Here is a 22,944-nt window from a genome sequence, read left to right on the forward strand (position 1 = left end):
AAAATGAAAAGGGAGGCCAGTTGGAATTTATTTTCCTCTCCCTGTAGCAGATGTTTAACTTTTAAAATGAGGAAATATTAAAAGAGGCTTCTTTTTATGCCTGGGCAACTGCCCCCACATCCTAAATCCCAGCCTGAGGGTGCGGACAGAGGACTGGGGCGCTGGCTCAGTGCCTTTCCCATCATGGGCCTTAGGCAAGACTTTGAATCTCTCTGGGTCTCAGTTTACACCCCTGATGGGCGTTGGGTGAAAGAATCTCCGAAGTTATTCCAGCTCCTAAGAGTCAATGACTTTCTCAAAAATTCAAATGTAAAACCACTGACCATTTTTATGAGAAAGTCACTTTCCCTCTTTCTTCAAGTTCCTTTTCTTGAAAACCAGGGGTCATCCCATAAATTTGATTTTATGAGTTTGTTGCTAATCTCAGTCCCTTGGGGTGAAAGCTCTCTATTAAAGTAGATGTTTGAGAAGCTGCCCCTTTAATTCAGAGACAGTTGTAATCTGTTTAGGGAGCATTATATGACAAATATCAGTACTTCTCCCGCTTCACTATTTTTGATGTGAGAGCTGTTAGTTGTTCATGCCTGATTATAGCACCTGTATATTATTATTATTATTATTATTATTTTGTCTTTTTTTGTTTGCCTTTTCTAGGGGTGCTCCCGCGGCATATGGAGGTTCCCAGGCTAGGGGTAGAATCGGAGCTGTAGCCACCGGCCTACACCAGAGCCACAGCAACGAGGGATCCGAGCTGCGTCTGCAACCTACACCACAGCTCACAGCAGCACTGGATCCTTAACCCACTGAGCAAGGCCAGGGATTGAACCCGCAACCTCATGGTTCCTAGTCGGATTCGTTAACCACTGAGCCACGACGGGAACTCCACACCTCTCTCTTCCCCGACTTTCTCTCTCTTTCTCTCCCCCACACTGGTTTACCCGCACTCATGTGATATGACCCTTCTGGCTAATTCAGTTTTCCAAACTGAGGTCAAGAATCTTTTGACTTCCATCCTGCCCAGTGGGTCCATCCGATTTTCAAGGGCCCATTCTGCTTTCTTTATTCGCAGTCTGACAAGCATTATTACTTCACAGCCCTCGGACTACAGATGGTTATGGATGGAATTTCTCGAGGGTGCCTTTCTAGACAGCCTAGGTGCATCCTTCCTGTAACAGTGGGTTAGAGAGAAAATCACGGGTTAAAAACAATTTGCTTTGCTCTTTCTCCTTAAAGACTAGAAGTGTAAGCGGGAACACTTGTGATCACACTCATGGCCACCACGGTAGAGGACAGTAATAAATAGCAAGATCCACATTCACACAATTCCTCTTCTTTTTAACTCAAGAAAATGCCTGAGGCCCCTTCACTTAAGACTTATTTAAATTTTATAGCTCATTTTTACAGCATCCTGAGCCTCTGATTCTGCTCAATTGTGTCATATTTCAGCAAATGAAAGGTGATGTTGCTCTCAAGCTGCCTCAGGAACAGAAACCTTTGCTCAAGAGAAATACACGAAGCCAAGGAACATAGGCTTGGTTCCTATTTCTCATCATTATCACCCAAGAACATCTAGCCCACTTGTTTTTCTTCTGCCTTGTGGGGAAGCTTGAAGCTTCAAGCCCAACTCAAAACCACATGGTTTTCATTTCCTGGCCCCCTCCCTTGGCCGCTGCTACACCGGTAACACACACAAAGGCCTCGTCCTCAGCAGACTCCGATAGCGTCGCATGTACATTTTTCACAGAAGCAAATGAGGCGTAAAAAGTCCATACTCTGCATACATATCAGCCCAAATGACAAATGGCTGCCAGCTAGCCCCGTTCGTCCCCTTGATTTGTATGAACCCTTACATTGGTTCAGACCCTCGCAGCTTACAAATCACTTCCACGTACATTAATCTCACACAGTCCTCGCTGTAAGCCTGAGAGAAGGGTACACATTTCTCTTCACGTTACAGACAGACCAATGACTGTGTGACGAGGCGAGGTGACTGGCCAAGGTCACACACGTCAGGGGCAGAGTCAGTACTCAAACCCCAGCCTCTGAGTTCAGAGATCGTTTTTCTCGCCCATAGCTAAAACCTGTGCAGTGTTCACTCTTGTTAGACGGGAGACATATATGAATTGTCTGGTTGGGCCATGCTAAGTTCAGAAAATGTTGTCTTAGAAAATGCAGGATGGGAGTTCCCGTCGTGGTGCAGTGGTTAACGAATCTGACTAGGAACCATGAGGTTGCGGGTTTGATCCCTGGCCTTGCTCAGTAGGTTAAGGATCCGGCGTTGCTGTGAGCTGTGGTGTAGGACACGGACGCGGCTCAGATCCCGAGTTGCTGTGGCTCTGGTGTAGGCCAGTGGCTACAGCTCCGATTGGACCCCAAGCCTGGGAACCTCCATATAATACTGCGGGAGCAGCCCAAGAAATGGCAGAAAGACAAAAAAAAAAAAAAAAGAAAATGCAGTATAAAGGAGTGCTAAGAACCCAGGTCTTGGAGCTAAACAGCTCTGCCCCCTGATGGTTGTGTGATATTGCATAATTCCAGGTGGCTTTGTTCACACGGTACTTCATGCGAATGATGCCCCTACAGTTCTTCAGGGCATCTATCCTGGGAATTACTTGATCTCCCTGTGACTCAGTAGTCCTAGTGGAGAAATGGGCATAATGATATGCCCAGAATGTTGGGGCAACGGAATAAAAGCAAGCATGGCCTGGCCTAGGAAAAACACCTCAAGATGTTCTATCCCCCTGGAAGAATATTCCCCTGGTCCCCATCTTCTTGGGTATGTCTCCACCCATATCCCTTTCGATGAACTATTTGCCTCTAATGAAAGTCTTCCTTCTCTGTCTTCCACACTCTGCTACTCCCAGAGCTGGGCCAGCCCGTGATCCCCATTACGGCATCTACCATGAACTGAAGACAGCAGCAAGTTAGGTACTGCACTAAGACTCAACAAATGTGCCCTCCCTTGGGTCCAAGTTTCAGAGTCCTCTGCTCTGCCCCCCCATTACTAACCAGGCCCCACTGATGAATGAGCATGATGAGCTGCTTCAGGGGAGTCTGGATAAGATGATTCCATCCTGCTTCTGCCATCAGCAACCTGGGTGACCAAAAGGGCCAGGATGCCCCCTCTCTGAGTCTCCTCTAACTCATCGGCTAGGAGAGGTTTCCTAACACCTGTCCTATCTTTAGGAGAACTGCTGTCTCTATGATATAGAATGAAGTATGAAAGTCAATGTGAGAGGTTCTGGGTTATATTTAAAAGAAATGGTCAGGCTCTTATTACTTGCCAGGAGCCCAGTTTTATTTTTATTTTTTTATTTTTTAAAATAATTCTTTATTTATTTAATTATTTTTGTCTTTTTAGGGCCAGGCCTGTGGCATATGGAGGTTCCCAGGCTAGGGGTCGAATCAGAGCTGCAGCTGCCGACCTACACCACAGCCACAGCCACAGCCACAGCAACCACCAGATCAGGGCCGTGTCTGCCACCTACAGCACAACTCATGGCAACGCTGGATCCTCAACCCATTGAGTGAGGCCAGGGATCCAACCTGCGTCCTCATGGATACTAGTCAGGTTCGTTAACCACTGAGCCAGGACGGGAACTCCCAGGAGCCCAGTTTTAAAATCTGCCTTCAAGAGGTACAAACAGAACCTAACAGACAGGGCAGAGGGAAGAGGTCTAACCACCAACACAATAAAAAGACGGCAAGCTCTGTAACAGAGGTACCACAAAGCTGGAAAGAGGAACAGGAGGGAATTAGAGCTGAACTTCCTAGAATGTCTACACTAAAGGGAGAAGGACATCCGAGAACCTTAGGACAGCCGTTGACCTCTTCTGTATTCCTAGTTTCAGGCTGACCATCCTTGGGGGCCATTGGCCAATTGCTGCCAACCAGACCCAGCCTACCTGCATAGCTCTTACCTGTGCACACCCCCTGGAACCACATGGAATATCACCCCCCTTTTTTTCCCTCCATTCTGCTTTGCATGATTTTAAATAATAGAATATTAGCAGAGTCCCTGGATTAGGCCTGGGATAGTACATGCTTTGGGTGATCATGTTTCTAAATGTAATTCCTCACCTGTGTGTATTTATGGGACAACTAGATGTGAGATACAACTCAGAAACTTCCCTGGAGAAAGTACATGTGATCAGGCCAGAAATGTTTGTTCCAGTTCCATACATGTTTGCTGAGCACCTGCCCGCCACATGCCAGGCCCTGAACTGGCCACTAGACATAAAAAGTATATGAAGCATGAGACTGGCCCCCAAGGACTCCTGCTGTGATGGGAGGGAGGCGAGGAGGGATGATTTAGACTCTGGCCTTCGTTGTTGCTTCAATTGCTTTCATCATTTGTTTGTTCCCTATGTCTTTATTCCCAAGGCAAGGAAGGGGAGGGTAGCTCAGAATCTGGTAATAATTTGCAAATCTTGACACTTTCCTTAGGACCAGCTGGCACACACACACAAACACACACACACACACACACACAAAGACCAGCTGGAAATATCTCCTGCCCTAGCATCGTTTTATAAGTCATTGGCAAAAAAAAAAATAAGCGCCCATCTTTTTAAAGATTTTCTAATTAGGAGTTCCCGTTGTGGTGCAGTGGTTTCTGACTAGGAACCATGAGGTTGCAGGTTCGATCCCTGCCCTTGCTCAGTGGGTTAAAGATCCGGCGTTGCCATGAGCTGTGGTGTAGGTCGCAGACACGGCTCGGATCCTGCGTTGCTGTGGCTCTGGCTTAGGCTGGCAGCTACAGCTCCGATTAGACCCCTAGCCTGGGAACCTCCATATGCCACGAGAGCGGCCCAAAGAAATGGCAAAAAGACAAAAAAAAAAAAAAATAAGAGAAAAATATATACATTGACCTTTGTCCCTGGTTCCTGACACCAAGTTCCTAAATCTCTTGGAATTTCCTGTGTGATAGAAGCCAAAGCTTGGTGGACTTCTGGATGGGTGCTGATCACCAGAAAGACCAGCCATGGTTAGAAGCTTGGAACCTTCAGCCCTATCCCCTATCCTCCAGAAAGGGAAGAGAGACCGGAAATGGGTGTAATGCTAATCATGCCCATGTGATGAAGCCTCCATAAAAATCCCAGATAAATATGGGATTCAGGAAGCTTCCAGGATGGTGACATGTGGAGGTGCTGGAAGAAGGGCGTCCCTGGAGAGGCATGGAAGCTCTGCTTCCCGTCCCACATACCTCATCTTGTGCATACTTCTCCTCCAGCCAGATGGTCATCTAGATCTTTCTCACACCCCATTATAACAACCCGGTAAACAGAAGTATTTCCCTGAGTTGTGTGAGCCATTTTACCAAATTATTGAACCCAAGGAGGCATTCGTGGGAATCCAAATTTAGAGCCAATCGGTCAGAAGTACTGGTGACATGGGATTGAGACTGGTATCTGAAGTTGGGGCCATGGAAGCAGTGCTGGGGGAGCTCTTCCTCTGTGGGATCTGAGGCTATCTCCAGGTAGACAGGGTCGGAAGTGAATTTATAGGACACCCAGCTATACCACAGAGAACTGCTTGGTCTGGGGGGTGGGGGGAACCCACACACGTGGGGACCAAAAGTGTCAGAAGTGAAGTGCTCTGCATGAGTAGCAAAGACGAAACACAAAGGAGGAAGAGTGAGTTTTTTTCCCATCTTAATAAAATCAGGGAGATGATTATTTGCATGAAAATGTAATAAATTATTTTCCTTAAAAAAAAAAAAAGCTATACATTATTTACAGTTCCTTCAATGAATATTATTAGTAAAAGCCAGCCTTTACCTTAAAGTCTTTACTCCATAGTGAGGTTTGTTAGAGGACAAGGGCTAGTTTCTGCAGAAAATTGGTAAAGAAAATAGTTTAAAGCTCCCAAAGTTGTGCAAGCTGCCAGGTCAAGGACCAGCCTTTGTTTTCATGGGCTCTGCTGCCCCCTGTCAGAAGCTAAGGATGTTACAGGAAATTGAATTTGTTTGCACAAAGCTTTCTTCCCTCCATCACATAATGCAATACAATATGCTCACACCTTGTGAATTTAGACCAAAGAATTATTTGCTTTAAAATGTGTCTGCTTGCTTTGGTGCCTAGTTTTTGTACAACTGTGATAATAATCACAGTGGTAAAATAATCTGTCTGAAATAATTTGGGGTGGTTGCCAACAGAGTCCCCCAGCCCCTGGACACTGAGCAGCCGACAGGTGCTGGGCCCAGTCCACAGCTGGGGAGGACACTTGAACGAATGGGTGACTTCAGCACGGAGTGAGGAGGGGCATTCGGGTACCAGGGCTTGAGGGAGCACACCGAGGCAACAGTGGGTTCCAAAGTAAAAAGAACCCATTCTCAAAGGAAAAACAGGCCGAGCAGAAGGAAGCAAAGGGCTTTTCCAGATAGTGTCAGTGGTGTCTGCCAGGCAGGGAAGGCTGGAAGAAGGTGCCAATTTCAAGGCCACAGCAAGGAGGGACCTGAATTACGTGGTAGGCTTACTCCCAGCAGCCCAGCTGCCACTCCTCTGCCTGAGCTAAGGATGTTACAGGAAATTGAATTTTTTTGTACAAAGCTTTCTTCCCTCCATCACATAATGCCACTATATCTCATTGCCTCAGAATATGGCTGGTCAGAGACCAAGACAGAGGAGAGCAAGAGGGATTCCTGAGGAGGCCAGGTGAGCGGAAAATCCAACCAGCACCCACCCTGCGTTCTGCATGTGTTCCATCTGAATCCACAAGAGGGGAAAGATTCTGTTAGCTAACTAAGGACACTGTCTCAAGACTTGAACTGGGAAAGGGAGCCATTAAATTGCCAATAAAGGAGTTCCGTTGTGGCTCAGTGGTTAACGAATCCAACTAGGAACCATAAGGTTGCAGGTTCGATCCCTGGCCTTGCTCAGTGGGTTAAGGATCTGGCATTGCCATGAGCTGTGGTGTAGGTGCGAGACGCGGCTCGGATCCTGCGTTGCTGTGGCTCTGGCGTAGGCCGACGGCTACAGCTCCGATTGGACTCCTAGCCTGAGAACCTCCATATGCCACAGGCGCAGCCCTGGAAAAGACACAAAGACCAAAAAAAAAAAAAAAAAAAATTGCCAATAAAGATTTGTACATAATCAGATTTGTTCATAAGACAACAGAAAGAAACACCAAGGGGTTGGGGGAGAATCACAGTGATCATCTATGGAATTTGAAAACTCAACCTATGGGAGATACTTAAATCTTAATGCTTATCTATCTTCCTTCCAGGCTGGGCATACTGCTTCACCTCATGAAAGCAGTTTTGTCTCTGTCAGAATACACGTGCACCAAGGCATTAATCATTTACAGTTTTCCATTATTTATAAATACTCATTTCCATTTAGTGCATCATCTTTCAGTAAGTCATATGTTTTCACTTTGAACAGCCTTTTGGCAATTTTTTTCCATTATTCTTTCCTTTCTCTTTAGTTTGCTCTCTATCAAACATTAAATATACATTTATTTCTATACTCTGCAATGAGGTTTTCCATTCTCCTGGTCTCCTAGTGACTTCTTTGACTTTATTGGACCTAAAGGATTTTGGTAAGAAATGGTACCCCCCCAAAAAAAGAAATGTGTATTTCTCATTAATCTAGAAGAACAGGGTCACACAACAAATTTCACTAGTTAAAATAGTTAAAAATAACACTGAATAAATGCAGCATTGGCTTAGAAAGCATTGGCTTAGAGTCAGACCAGTCGTGGTTCAAAGAATAGCGCAACCACTTAACCTCTCTGACCCTAATTCTCGCCTCTGTACCATGAGCATAATAAATGTCTACCTCACAAGGCTATTGTGAGGAACAAATGAGAAAATTGATGATAAAGCACTCTGGAAATTATAAAGCACTAATCAAATGTAAAGTGTGTTGTTTAATTGCTTACTGAATGAATGTAGGCTTCATAATTTTTCCTTGGAACACCAAGGTTCTCATTGTAACAACATTCTTTATTTGCCCATATCTAACCTTGCCAAGATAGCGGATGGTTCCCTTCTGTCTGCTAGGCCCTAGTTAGTTGATTCTTGTTAAAACCAGCAAGATAGGAGTTCCCTTTGTGACACAGTGGTTGACAAATCCGACTAGGAACCATGAGGTTGCGGGTTCCATCCCTGGCCTTGCTCAGTGGGTTAAGGGTCTGGCATTGCCGTGAGCTGTGGTGTAGGTTGCAGACGTGGCTCAGATCTGGCGTTGCTGTGGCTATGGTGTAGACCGGTGGCTACAGCTTCGATTCGACCCCTAGCCTGGGAACCTCCATATGTCACGGGAGTGGCTCTAGAAAAGGCAAAAATACAAAACAAAAAACAAAAAAAAAAGCAAGACAAAAAATTTAGCCCAGAAGAAAACAGCATTACATTCAAAAAGGATTTGCGCAGTTCCCGTCTTGGTGCAGTGGAAACGAATCCGACTAGGAACCTTGAGGTGGGGGTTCAATTCCTGGCCTCGCTCAGTGGGTTAAGGATCCAGTGTTGCAGTGAGCTGTGGTGTAGGTTGCAGACTCGGCTCAGATCTGGCATTGCTGTGGCTGTGGCGTAGGCTGGTGGCTACAGCTCTGATTGGACCCCTAGCTTTGGAACCTCCATATACTTTAGATGTGGCCCTAAAAAGACAAAAAAAAAAAAAAAAAAAAAAAGGATTTGCTTTCATGTCCTTTTATCCTTTTATTTTTTTGTCCAAGATTCTACTAAGGAGTAATTAGCTGTGTTCATCCCTTTTCAGGCTGTTTTTTGTTTGTTTGTTTGTTTGTTTCATAGAAGTCCAAATCATTTGGGGCCCTTTAAGATAGATAACTCTCTCTGCTAGGCCATGATAAACCTCCATGGACTGAACTCAGTAACTGCATCAAAGAGACTAGGTAGCTTGAACGCCTTTAATAACATCTTTTGGGGGGGTGCAACATAAATGGTTTTAATCTTTTCTAGTTTTTCAAATTACTTGATACAATATCAAGTCAATCATTCTGCCCTTTAATTACATTTCTTGGGCAGAGATGATTGATACCATTAACATCAATTACAATCTCCTTTTTTTTCCTTTGTCTTTTGTGTTTTTAGGCCCACACCTGCAGCAAATGGAGGTTCCCAGGCTAGGGGTCAAATTGGAGCTACATCACAGCTCACAGCAACACTGGATCCTTAACCCACTGAGCGAGGCCAGGGATCGAACCTGCAACCTCATGGTTCCTAGTCAGATTCATTAACCACTGAGCCACGATGGGAACTCCTCTCTTTTTTTCTTTTTTTCTTTTCTTATTAAACCATGAAAAGGCTATTTTTTTCTCTAAGGAAAATATTAAAAAGTAGAATTCATGCATCATTTCAAGTGGAGACAGAGAAATATCATTTAAAGGTGCAGAGCATTAATTGCTTATTTCCTTACCTTGTTAGGACATGTGTAGATGATCTCCTGGGGTGGCTGGCCAGACCACTGCAGTGCCACGCTCCAAGAACAACACTGACAGCTCATCTATCCCAACTCTCATGTGGAAAACGTCCAGGAAGCTGCTCAGTCTGCAAGTCAAATTAGCCATGGTCTTTTGGAAGGTTCGCTATTAACCATTTCCCCCTGAAAAACACAAAATAGTCTAGATACCCTGTGGTATATAAAGAAAAAGATCATTTTTCTGGAGTTCCCTGTGGCACAGCGTGTTAAAGATCCATCATTGTCACTGCAGCAGCTCAGGTCACAGCTGTGGTGTGGGTTCAATCCCTGGCCCAGGAACTTCTGCATGCCATGGACGTGACCAAAAAAATCATTTTTCTAACACCCTCCAGAGCCCTAAATATAGTAGGACCTTTAGGGACGGTAGTGAACAAGCAATTTGAAAAACATGAAACCAGCTAGATATCAATTCCATAACTGGCCCACATTCTTCTGCAGTGGTTGCCTAGTGTTGAGGCAGCGACCAGCAGGGCCACACTGTCACGGCAGTGATGGGAAAAAGGTACTGGGCGAGGTCTTTGATTTAGTCAGTTTGCGTGTCTTCTTTCAACTTATTCTACTCAGAGAACACTTGTTGGACAAACTCCTTATGTACATCTATGATGTAGGTCAAGGAAATGAATTATTGATCTTCCTGCACATGGTTCAATTCTTGCCATTTCTCTACTTGAAAACCTTCAATAAATATTCATGGAATAAATGAATGTTGAATAGTCAGTGGTTACCCATTGCCTATAAAATGCAAAGAATGGCCTGCAAGGCTTATCATAAATTGAAGCTAAATTAAACTTCCGTCATTGATTTGTTCAATAAATACGTATTGGGTACCTAGTAAAGATGGAAATAAACTTGATCCTGGAGGTTCAGCTTTGAACAGACATATCAGATACTGGCCCAAACTTCTTGGAGCTTCATCTCATCTTCCACTATTTTGTATCACTAGGGCTGCCCACTAGCCCACTTTCTTCAACACAACCCAAGCTTCCACTCCTATGTCAAAATTTTTTATGCTTCCCTTCTAATACCACACATGCAATTCTAACTTTTCCTTAAACTCAAGTGTACCCTCCTCCTCAATCTCTCTCCTAAACACATTTTCTCTCCCTCCTCTCCCACATGAAGGAAGCTCTGTCCTCTAAACTCAATGAGAACCTGACCCACAGCTTTGTTTTGGCATTATCTCAGCTATTACTGTTACTTCAACATTTCCTCCGCTGTCTTTCAGGGAAGGAATTTTTCAACTATATTTAGAGTAGCTGGCCTTGTAATAGCTGGCACTTGGTACATTTTGTCAAATGAATGAATGAATGAACTCCTTGTGACTTAAGTGGAAGATATTTCCTTTACACCCTTGAGAATATATTTCTCAAATCCCCTTAAAACTGTGATTTCGTAAACTTAACAACCAAATAGGTTGTTTGTTCAAGATTAGTGAATGCAGGAGTTCCCATCGTGGCGCAGTGGTTAACGAATCCAACTAGGAACCATGAGGTTGCGGGTTCGGTCCCTGCCCTTGCTCAGTGGGTTAAGGATCCGGCGTTGCCATGAGCTGTGGTGTAGGTTGCAGACGCGGCTCGGATCCTGCGTTGCTGTGGCTCTGGCGTAGGCCGGTGGCTACAGCTCCGATTGAACCCCTAGCCTGGGAACCTCCATATGCCGCGGGAGTGGCCCAAGAAATAGCAACAACAACAACAAAAGACAAAAGACAAAAAAAAAAAAAAAAAGATTAGTGAATGCAATGAAAATGCAAATATGCCCCTCAGAGAATGAAAATGTGTTGCATTGCAGATCTCATTAGTTAAGTATCTGAGGAAGAATCATGTCACTATCTCCGAAGAATTAAAATCTGAGGCATGGGGTGTGCGTCCAACCACTGCATAACACGTTTCTTCTAGAATGATTTGAAGATTTGAACAGTAAACTTATGCTTTCAAATCTTTGACTGTACTTGGGCCAATCTCCTAATCCTCTCACTCCTTCTGCTGAGATCAAGCCAACCACATACCTTCTCCAACTACCTGGGCTATTGAGCAACATTAGAGAATACTTTGCAATTCTGTGGGTCCATCAGGGAATCCTAAAGGTCCCTGATGAGTTCCTTCTCATGTTCCCTCAGTCATTTCCAGGAGTTCCCTTCATGGCTCAGTGGTTAACAAACCTGACTAGGATCCATGAGGATGCAGGTTGGATACGTGGCCTCACTCACTGGGTTAAGGATCCAGCATTGCCGAGAGCGATGGTATAGGTTATAGACGTAGCTCAGATCCAGCATTGCTGTGGCTGTGGGGTAGGCCAGTGGCTGTAGCTCAGGCCAGTGGCTGTAGCTCCAATTCAATCCCTAGCTTGGGAAACTCCATATGCCTCAGATGCAGCCCTAAAAAACAAAAACAACAACAAAAACCAAAAAAGAGTTTTTTCCAAAGTCTTCCTCTCAAGCCACCTACCAATCTCTAGCCCCTCCAATTTCAGCAATAAAAAAGAAATCTTCCTTATAATAAAAATAATAAACTATATCAACATCAACAGTTATTACATTTATTAAGGACGATGCTTTAGGCATTTTACCTTATAGGCATTATTTCAGTTTAACTTCATAAGGACCACCACCTACTGAAACAGGTATTATTATTATCCCCTTTCTACAAATTAGGAGACTGATTTTGAGAACTTGAGGCATAGAGAATTCAAATAACTTTCCCAGAGTCATAAAGCCACTAAGTGTCATAACCAGGTTATAAATCCAAATCCCAGTAAACTCCAGAGCCAACTGGTAAACCTACACTGACTCCCTGTTCTACTCTTGGCTTAAAGTATGGTAAAGGTAGGGAAAAGATTCTCACCAGGCTGTTTGTCTCTTGTCCCAGTCCAGCTTATATGGGCCTCTAGAGAGTGAGCCTCTATCCCTTCAGCCCAAGGTTCCCATATTACCAATGTCAATTATTAAGTAGGAGAGACAAGGTGGATATGTACCTATTCCATTGACCTAACCAGCTTGTCTTAGTTTGTGTCGCTCTAACAGTATCATGGACTCAGCTTAAATGTTAGTTCTGAAGTCTGGGAAGTTCAAGATCAAGGTGCCAGCAAGATTCAGCATCTGGTAAGGGCACAGCCTGCTTCTTAGTTTACAGATGGCCATCTCATTGCATCCTGACAAGGCAGAGAGCAGAGAGAGCGTCAGTTCTCATATCCCTCCTTATAGTAACACTAATCCCATTCATGAGGGCTCCACTCTCAGGATTTATTTGGGAGATGGGCTTCCAAAGGCCCATCTTCTAATGCCATCACATTAGGGATTAGGGTTTTACGTTTCATTGAAGTATAGGTGATTTACAATGTTGTAATAATTTCTGATGTACAACGGGATTAGGGTTTTAACACACGAATTTGGAGGAGCATATTGTCCATAGTATAGCCTTATCAGAAAAACCAATTGATTCTATTAAAAAAAAATTCCCTTCTTTTCTTCCATTCCTTTTGATTTCACCCAATTTCAGCAAGATACCATTCTGGGGGGTTTCTGACCACCTCTTGGCTACCTGTGTCTATAAGCTAACTTGCTTTCACACCTACAGTAGGAATTCCTGCTCCTTTTATTACCGTATCATCACCACATTGGGAACGGAGTGGTGTCCTAAGCTACATCTTCTCAAACTTTAATGTATATTATAAATCACCCAGGGATCTTATTAAAATGCAGACCCTAGAGTTCCCATTGTGGGGCAACAGAAACAAATCCAAGTATCCATGAGGATGCAAGTTCGATCCCTAGCCTTGCTCAGTAGGTTAAAGATCCTGTATTGCCATAAGCTGTGGTGTAGGTCGAAGACTCGGCTCGGATATGACATTGCTGTGGCTGTGGCGTAGGCCAGCAGCTGTAGCTCCAATTGGACCCCTAGCCTGCGAACCTCCATATGCCATGGGTGAGTCCCTGAAAAGACAAAATACAAAAAACAACAACAACAAAAAAAAACCAGGGAGAGCAAATGCAGCAAAAGTTTAAGTTTAGGTAGAAAGATATATACTACAGTTGCTCACTGTACTATTCTTTCAACTTCTCAGTATTTGTAAATTTGTCTTTTTTGTTGTTGTTGTTCCAGGGCCACACCTGCAGCACATGGAGGTTCCCAGGCTAGGGGTCCAATCAGAGCTATAGCCGAAGGCCTACACCACAGCCACAGTTACACGGAACCAGAACTGCATCTGTGGCCTACACCACAGCTCACGGCAATAATGGATCCTTAATCCACTGAGCAAGGTCAGGAATCGAACCCATATCCTCATGGATGCTAGTCTGTATGTTAACTGCTGAGCCACAATGGGAACTCCAGTATTTGTAAATTTTTAAGAGGGTTATATATAGGAACAACTAACAATTTATCCTATTTGTTTCTTCTTAGCATAAAGATACTCCAGGACAACACAAATCCCCTCTAGAGCCTCTCAGTCATTAAAGATTTCCTTCCAAAAAGATCTAACAAGTCTGTTTGTCCAACATGACATGCAAGCATTCCCTTTATAATCTTTTTGGATTATGATTAATAAAAAAAATTTAAACTTAACTTTCTAACATCAATACCAGAAATGCCACTGACCTACCCTCCAGTTTAATAAATCTCCACGACTGCATTGCAAATCAAAATTGTCACTTTAAATTCCACAGCTTCCTATCCACATCTTCTTAAAAGAACCAAGGATATAGAGTTCTCTATATCCTGCCTGCCCTCCTCCTCTAGCCATACTACACATGCCACCTGTCATAGGTGACAACCAGGGCCCTGAACAACTGTATTCAAAGTAGAGCACCAAGCAGCTGGCGCTCCTGCCCCTGTGCTGCGCACCTGGCTCTAACCATGCTGCTCTGAGGACCAGAGAGCAGTCAGCATCTTACACGTTTTCAGCTTGCTTTTCCCAGGACTGATGCAGAGATTTACTCAAAGTAGGTGTTTAAGTATTTATTAAATAGTATTTCTAGTTACTTCCTAGCTGCCTAAAGTGAAATGCTCTTAACATTATGCTTTGATTTTACTCGACATATGTGAGTCCTGCTTAAGCTTCTCAAACTGATTATCAAGCCAGGGAGATTTTGCCCTCAAGGTACATGAGACAGTATCTGGAAGCATTTCTGGTTATCATAGCTGGGTGGGGGTGCTACTGGCACCTACTGGGTAGCCAGGGATGCTGCCCAACATCCTACAATGTCAGGATTGTGACCCAGAGTGACATGCGTCTGGCCCAAAATGTCAATAATGACAAGGTTGAAAAATCCTGTGATTTGCTACAGTTTCTGCTTCACCTTGTGGGATTTAAGCAGCACTAAACACCAAAGAACCAAACAACTGAACCTATGTAGCTACAATTACTTTTTCCAGTTTCTTTTAAAGAAAAATTTCTTTGGTTTTTCAACATTAAGTTCCCTTATTTGGAAAACCCAAAGAGCTCAGTTAATTAAAATGGCACAACCACAACAAAGTGTAGTGTGATAACAATACGAAGTCAACTAAGATTAAAAACTGGTCTAAGACTTTAGATATAATATAAGTTTTATTCATCTGGTGGTACTTGATGCTCACAGGGCACCGTACAACAAATTTAAAAAATACAATATGAAAAAAATTGAACAGCCAAAGAGATCAATTCCATTAGAGGGCCCACAGAAAAACAAACAAAAGCCCACAGAAAAACCCACCCACTGTCCACTTAAGAACATTAATTTCCTCCTGCTTAAGTTTGGCTTTAAGAAACACCAAAGGAAAGTGCAAAAGAAAAACTCTTTGATAGTTAAAACTTCACATAGCGTCTTTCACACAAGTATATCACAAAATGCTTTCCTTATTCAACAAGCATATAAACAATCTAAACATCTGTAAGCCTCTATTTGGTCCCAACTTTTAAGATTGTAGGCTTTAATACTTGCCTCACTGCTGTTCTCAAATTTTTCCACTTATGGTACAGCCTTTGCTTCACAGTGCCACTACAAAGCATGGATGTTTAACATAGAGTAAGGGCCCAAGCAAATTGAAAGTATGCAAGTACTTGACATGAAAGTGTAACTAACCCAAGACTTGTTTAAAAATCAAACTTTGGCTCTGAAATCTAATTGTATTCTTCAATTTTCATGATTAGCATAATAACTGAGGGTTAATTTGACATCAAGTATAATAGAGAACAAACAACAAGATTTAAAGTTGTAAGGTGGCTATTATTAGAAAAACTTCTAAAAATAGAAAGATGACTTTGGAAATTTAGTACACACTGACTTGTCACAAAGTTTCATCACACCATAAACAACAGAGTTACAAAAAATTTTGCCTGGAGAGTTAGCTAATGCTCAGTATCAATTTTGTACAAGTCAGCCAATTATAAAGCTGTTTCTCAAGTAAGCTTCCCAAACAGGGAGCCCTGAGAATTAATAGTTGAAGGATAAACCTCCTATTCTTAGTATACTGGTTTTACCTACTTGTGGCAGTCATCCTATGCTTAGGCTGCTGCAGGTCTATTCCCATTAAAGTTCACAGAAGTACTATTACATAAGAAGACAAAATAAAACAGCTAAAGAAGTAAAATGACTAAAACATTTTTGGCCAGAAAATTAGGAAAAACTGAAAACATACTTTACTACACAAAAAGCTACAGCCATAATGCTTGGTTCTTCCAGAATTAAATGGCATTTCAGTTTATGCTTCATACTTACAGATCAATTTATTATCTGATTAATAAATGTAAAACTAAGCAAACCCAGCCACTGCCATTGTTTACCATTGGCACATAAGTAATCTAAAACTAGATGTCTCCCTTTTCCGTTATACTGCATTTCTTAAGGTCAAGGGGCAGGTCAAAAGCACATTTGCATCCCTTACAACTAAGCACAATGGCTGGTATACAGAAGATGCTCATCGGTGTGTGCTGGATAAACTGCTGAGTAGTGGCTTATGACAACAGAAAAGAGCCCAAAGATTATTTTATTCTAAGTAGCATTACTTAGTAGCCTCACTCCCAATAGGTAAAAAGCAGTTTTGAAGATACCAAGGTCATATTCTAAACACAGTTCACTTCCCTAAACATGTTCATAAAGCATTTTGAGAAAACAGGAGATGAAAGGCGCTATGTAAGTGCAAAATAATTTCAAGACAGTTCAGCAAAGGTGCTATATTTTCTATGATGATGTAAGGGTTGTGCTAGTTTGAGGTGAACACCCCCAAAGCTACTCTTCTTAATGTCATTATCAACAGAACAATGGAATTTTGACAAAGATGCCATCACTTTATATAGTTTGTATTCTGCTAACTACGTTCTATAAACCAGGTGACAGAAAATGATAATTAAGCCACTTATTCTACACAAACCAATACTTGATCAAAGTTCCGCATTTTACAAGTCATGTTTAAAAAACACACACAAGTTATTAGCATTTTGTACACAAATGTTTATTTCTCAATTAAACATTCCCTTTAAACATAAGGAATGAATTCTAAATCTTCATAAAGATGAATTACAAATGAAATCCCTCCAGTATAATGTGTGTATCACTGTGTTCTTGGTCACTACTGGCGTTTACTGTTTACATCAAAAACAAAGACAGGTTATTTAAAAAATCATGCTACTGGATTTCTAGCTCTTCTTCTATGACCAGTTCTACGCTGATCTGCAATGTTTAAAAGTTTACATCACCAAATCGAAGCAAGTTTAAGTTGTGAAACAGCTGTGCATTAAACACAAAATTTAACAATAAAGTTATAAGATATAGTCAAGTTCATAACGAATATAAGTATTCTTATCATCATTGTAGATTCTTGGGTAATGTGCTATGAGAGCATCCTGTGAACCAATGTAGATGGAGTTGTAAATTTTCCAGTACACATCTCTGACTTTCCGGGCTGGGTGAAACAAACCCTGGAATAATTAAAAACGTTGCATTATTTCAAGAAATACATAACTTTAGCATAACTAACAAACTAACCATATATATGGCTGTAAACATTTCCCTTTAGAGGGGGAAAAACCTAACAACTGCACAAAATTGCAGTAGGAAAGGACAATATCTAATCCTCCTTCCCCAGATAACCGTTTTCCCAAAGGGCACATCCCGTTGATAATTAGGAACAGTAAATTAATTCAACTAAATTATTTTTTTCAACAAGCACACTTTAAAAAATCTGTAACCTACCTGTAAACAATACTGCAGCATTCTACATGGTCCAATAGCAACTCTCAGACCCTCCAGGGCCCCCATAACTGCCTGAATTACATGGGGAGAGGTCTCAAACACATTGGGCCATACATAGTTCAACAAGTGATTCAGCGAATCTTCACAACCAAATCCATAAACCCCAAGTGACATGTGTTGCACCACCGCACTAGCCGTCTGTCTATGTACAAGGTCCCTGAAATGGAAGGGGAAAAATGCTCTGTGTTAAGATACAGTCTTAGTTTTACAGAAAATACCTGCCTGTCCATTGAAACTAAATCACAAATTCACTGCATAGAATGGATTGAGAGTCATCCTCACACGGTATGTATGTGATGTAGAATGCTTTTATAGAGACTAATTGAGACTTTTGCTGTAATAACTCAAACCTCACTATGGCTCAAAAACAAACCACATTTATTTTGCTTTGGAAGTAATGAGCTAAGAAAGCTCGGTGCAATGTACATTTTTGTATGCTACTAAAAGGGTTATATGACTGTACATACAAGTGATTAACAGTAATATCTCATTTTAAACTGTAACTTTATTTATTTATTTATTTATTTAGTATTTTAGGGCCGCCCCTGTGGCATATGGAGGTTCCCAGGCTAGGGGTCAAATCAGAGCTACAGCTGCTGGCCTACACCACAGCCACAGCAACATGGGATCTGAGCCATGTCTGTGACCTACACTAATGCTCACTCAATGCCAGATCCTTTACCCACTGAGAGGCCAGGGATTGAACCTGCATCCTCATGGATAGTAGTCAGATTTGTTTCTGTTGAGCCACAATGGGAACTCCAAAACATCATAAATTTAAAATCTTCTAAAGTATTTCAAGTATTTCAATATCGGCATACAATAGATAACTAAATTGAGATTAAGCCCCTTTCCTTATAAAAAAAATTTTAAGTTTCATTCTCAACTTGGGGAAAGGAATAGAAGGACCAGTAATTCTCTCTCTCTTTTTTTTTTTTTTTTTTTTTTGTCTTTTTGCTATTTCTTGGGCCGCTCCCACGGCATATGGAGGTTCCCAGGCTAGGGGTCCAGTCGGAGCTGTAGCCACCGGCCTACGCCAGAGCCACAACAATGCGGGATCCGAGCCTCCGCGTCTGCAATCTACACGATCTACACCACAGCTCACGGCAACGCCGGATCGTTAACCCACTGAGCAAGGGCAGGGACTGAACCCGCAACCTCATGGTTCCTAGTCGGATTCATTAACCACTGCGCCACGACGGGAACTCCCAAAACATAAATTTTTTATTTCTGCCACACCTATATATAGCATGTAAAGTTCTGGGGCCAGGGATTGCACCCTCGACATAGCAATGAAAATACCAGATCCTTATTAACCCACTGTGCCACTCAGGGAACTCCACAGAACATAATTTTTAACTGCAGATCACATACATCAGTGGTCACACTATGAAGCTCAGGCACATCTCACTGAATTTGGGAAAGTATGATTTACTCCCACTTTACTGGACCTCAGATGGCCAAGCTTTTATAGAATGCGATTCTTATTCTGTCTCAGTATCTTCCATATATGCCCTGGGATAACCTGTTGAGTCCTGTTAGTCTCCCTTTTGGAAGATCATTAATAAATAACTTTTTTTAGTAAGTAACTTTAATATGCACACAAAAGTAAATGAATGGGCTCTTCCTTATCTTTCCTGAAAAATAAAGAGCCAGTGAAACAGTCCGTTCCCTTACTACTTTGGACCTTTAACTTTCCTTTACATGCTCTTTTAAAAAAAATTTTTTTTAATTGTTATTTCCCCAGTTTACAAGTTTTTAACTACTTTTGTGTTTAAAGCTATTACGTCAGTTTATTTATTTACTTTGGTCTTTTTAGGGCCACAGCCACAGCACTTGCAGGTTCCCAGGCTAGGGGTCAAATCAGAAATGTAGCCACTGGCCTTACACCAGAGGCACAGCAACACGATGCGAGCCACATCTGTGACCTACACCACAGCTCAGAGCAATGCTGGATCCTTAACCCACTGAGTAAAGCCAGGGATTGAACCCACAACCTCACGGTTCCTAGTCAGATTCGATTCTGCTGCACCAAGACGGAAACTCCTATTGTGTCTGTTTAGATAGTAAAGGTTTCAGGACTCTCTCAATCATCTCAAGGCGAACTTATCGGTGGTCACCATCTGTTTAATTGGGGGCTTGCAATGGGAATAGTGTGGGTCTGGGAGGCTACACTCAGTAGTTCAAAATCCTAACAGAAATCTCAGCTTCACCTGCCACAACAAAAAGCTAAAAAGACTGGTTCTGACACACTGATAAGCTCACACTCATCAATTCCTCTATATTTGACTTAATTTTTAAAACAAAAACTGAACAGTTACTGCTTTTCAAAATGTATTTAGTCTAATAGATATGAAAAGGGGAAGGGCACTTGGAAAAGAAAATTTGGGGAACAACTATAGCATGTATTTTATTTGAAGATAACAGTCATGTTTACAGTTTCATAAAAATCCAGGCCAGTAAGCCCTACTTCGGCTGCATCACAACAAACAGGTCATGTAATAATTATTTCAGTAAGTTCTAAAATGTAAGAATTTTAACTATTTTCTTGAATTTAGTTCAAGTCACTTACTTACCTATCCATTAAAGCATCTTCAAGTAATGGTGTTACAGCATAAATGTAGTCCTTTCCCATTTCACCAATATATTCAAACAAGAAGGAAAGTGATTTTAACACTCCATTTTGAACATTCAGTTCAGGAACTCTGTATTCATTCATTAAGGCAGGTAGTACTGTGAAGGGTGAACATGTTTCAGCAACAATAGCAATTGCTACAGTGGTACAAACTCTGTTCTGCCTTTCCTGAACTTTGAGGTTGTTCAAAAGTGTAGCCAATACATCATGAGGGCTGGAAAAAAATAAATGTGTCAACAAATTGTTAAATTACAAGTCAAAACTTTTCAGAGGGAAGAAAAAAATGCAACTGAATGAAACTTTATGAACTTGGTAATTTTATGATAAAATACAATACTTTTCACATCACTGGCATTATTGTTTCTACTGAAGAACTTCATTTAAATTAAAATGTTCATTTTAATGAAAAAATTCAAATATACTCATTTTCAAATGTAACTTACAGTCGTTAGGAAACTTCTTAAAATACAAAGAAACTTCATTAAATGCTTAAATTGAGAAGTCTTTGTGTGGTCAGAACATGGCCACTAGAGGTGGGCAACCTTACAACAGTATCCTCAACAGCAGTCTTCCGTGCCACAGCAAAAATCTGGTTTACTTTTATCTTCCCTCCCACGCACCTTTATTATCTTTATTCTCCTTTATACATTTATTTTACCACAAACTTAGAGGGACATAGGAACTAAAAAAGTTGGCACAAAAGCTATTCATTGCAAATCTGTTTACAAGCTAGGTGAAATAAACATTACTGCTATCAAAAGGAGGGTAAGGAGACTCTAATTAATCCGACTTTTGTTTTATTGCCTGAAAGTATTTTCTTTGTTATTAAGCCACAGGTACATAAGTATCTCATTTTCTACAACAAATGTTTCTTCTCCTTTGCTTCTGGTGAGTGGTTGTATTTATATTATCTAATAAAATAGCTATAATTCAGTTGTCTGTAGATTTATTTTAGAAAAATATTTTTAAAACACATAAAGCATTAACATGAGAAGTGAATTTTGGTAATTGTTTTACTAGGAACTGGCCTTAACATTTTAAGCAATATTCTAAAAGGACCAACAAAATTTGAAATTATTCAGAAATGGTAGTTTCCCTCTCTGAAAACAGTAAGTGTGATTAAATGAAATTTTAAATGCTTCCATCTATTTTAATTCCACTTAAAATTTAAAGAAATTTTCAAAAATTGAAGGTCAGTGTTGTTAAAGGCCATTCTTACTGCATTACTCAAACCATTCCTTAAAAGAGATCGCTTAAAAAAAAAAAATTTCTTCAGAAGTAGAAGTATCTTTTCAACACAATGAAAGTAAAAATAAAAAAACATAGAAGTAAATAATACTCACCCAATGGCCTTTGCAATATAGCCAAATGTGTTGACTGTGGCTCTACGAATAGCTTTTTTGTGAGCTTTTAAGAGCTCTAAAAGCTCAAAGCAAATCCTCATCCATTCTCTTGCAGACACATATTCAGCTCCCCTGATTTTAAAAAAAGTAAAATTTTTTTGTGATGAGAAGTTTTAAAAGGTAAATATGATTACCAATACATTTTAAGCATTAAATAAAAATGTTATTAATGTTCAGAAAGAGTGCTTTAATTTTTTTTCTTTTTCTAGGGCTGCACCCATGGCATATGGAGGTTCCCAGGCTAGAGGTCTCATCGGAGCTACAGCTGCCGGCCTACACCACAGCTCATGGCAAGGCCAGATCCTTAACCCACTGAGCAAGGCCAGGGATCAAACCCGCAACCTCATGGTTCCTAGTTGGATTCGTTAACCACTGAGCCACGACAGGAAATCCAGGATGATTTAGATTTAAAAATATACCTCCATTTCCTTATGACAATCCAAACTGAAGCCTATTTACTTACATTAGCAACATTAAACAAATTTGAAAGTGAATAAATGTGAAAGCCAATAATACCATTTATAGAAATGTTTAGGTAATCTGCTTACCTATCAGCAATACGTCCAACAAGATCAATACAATTCTCTTGCACTTTTTCATGCCTATTCTTTAAGATGGGAGTGAGTCTAGGCAGCAGATCTTTAATTGGCGGTGTCATCTTATGCATACCTAATTAATAGAAGTCAACACACTATCAATTAACATTAGAACTGCAACTTCTGTTCACTTTACTTTTTATTTAGCAATATAATATACATGACTAGGCATAAATAAACTTACAGCTGCCTATGGAAAAGAAAATGCCCCAGATTCTGACCAAATGCAGGATTTTTTTTTAACTTTTTATTAACAACTTCTGATTATGCAGAAATGAAAGAAATTAGTGAAGTGATTTAAAGAAATGATGGATACTCAACAACAAAAAAGTTTTATTTGGTTCTGAAATGTATTTGTACACTGACATTTAAATATGGGGACATCTTAAGTTCCGGCCATACAAAACAATATAAGCCAGAGGTAGACATATAAATTAAAGCAAAATTTTCCAGAAAGGGCCCCCTTACCCTTTAACTGCAAAACAAACAGATCTCCAGTCTCCCTGCAATGCAGGGCATACTTGGATGGTATTTACACCTATGAAGAGAGAAAAAAGGAGGCAGCTGGCAGGGGCTCTTGCTCTAACTAGAACTGCTTGCTCTGATTCTCTCTCCATTGCTTTTCCCATGTTTTCTTACAAACAAT

The 22,944-nt window shown here is 41.3% G+C and overlaps 1 protein-coding gene across 4 annotated transcripts in view; it reads right to left on the reverse strand.

Moving 5' to 3' along the window:
• Nucleotides 1-16,842: 16,842 nt before the first annotated feature.
• SF3B1 (splicing factor 3b subunit 1) overlaps nt 16,843-22,944 on the reverse strand; it is a 42,724-nt gene continuing 36,622 nt past the window's right edge. For 2 of the 4 annotated variants that reach the window (XR_002339208.2, XR_014830025.1), the window contains 6 exons: nt 22,767-22,836; nt 22,251-22,371; nt 21,643-21,774; nt 20,241-20,513; nt 17,605-17,821; nt 16,843-17,330 (listed from right to left, as the gene is read on the reverse strand). Coding sequence is in view for 2 of the 4 variants with exons in the window: in XM_085000283.1 (XP_084856409.1) it covers nt 17,172-17,330; nt 17,605-17,821; nt 20,241-20,513; nt 21,643-21,774; nt 22,251-22,371 (902 nt within the window). In the remaining 2 variants the exon portion in view is untranslated. The remainder of the gene's footprint in view (nt 17,331-17,604; nt 17,822-20,240; nt 20,514-21,642; nt 21,775-22,250; nt 22,372-22,766; nt 22,837-22,944) is intronic. The other 2 variants (XM_085000283.1, XM_085000284.1) reach the window with 1 other exon arrangement.

This window comes from Sus scrofa, chromosome 15, assembly GCF_054392235.1.
Source record: "Sus scrofa isolate SSC_HxYL_T2T_F1_AM1 chromosome 15, Sscrofa_HxYL_maternal_Yorkshire_Landrace_v2.0, whole genome shotgun sequence".
Lineage (NCBI taxonomy): Eukaryota > Metazoa > Chordata > Mammalia > Artiodactyla > Suidae > Sus > Sus scrofa.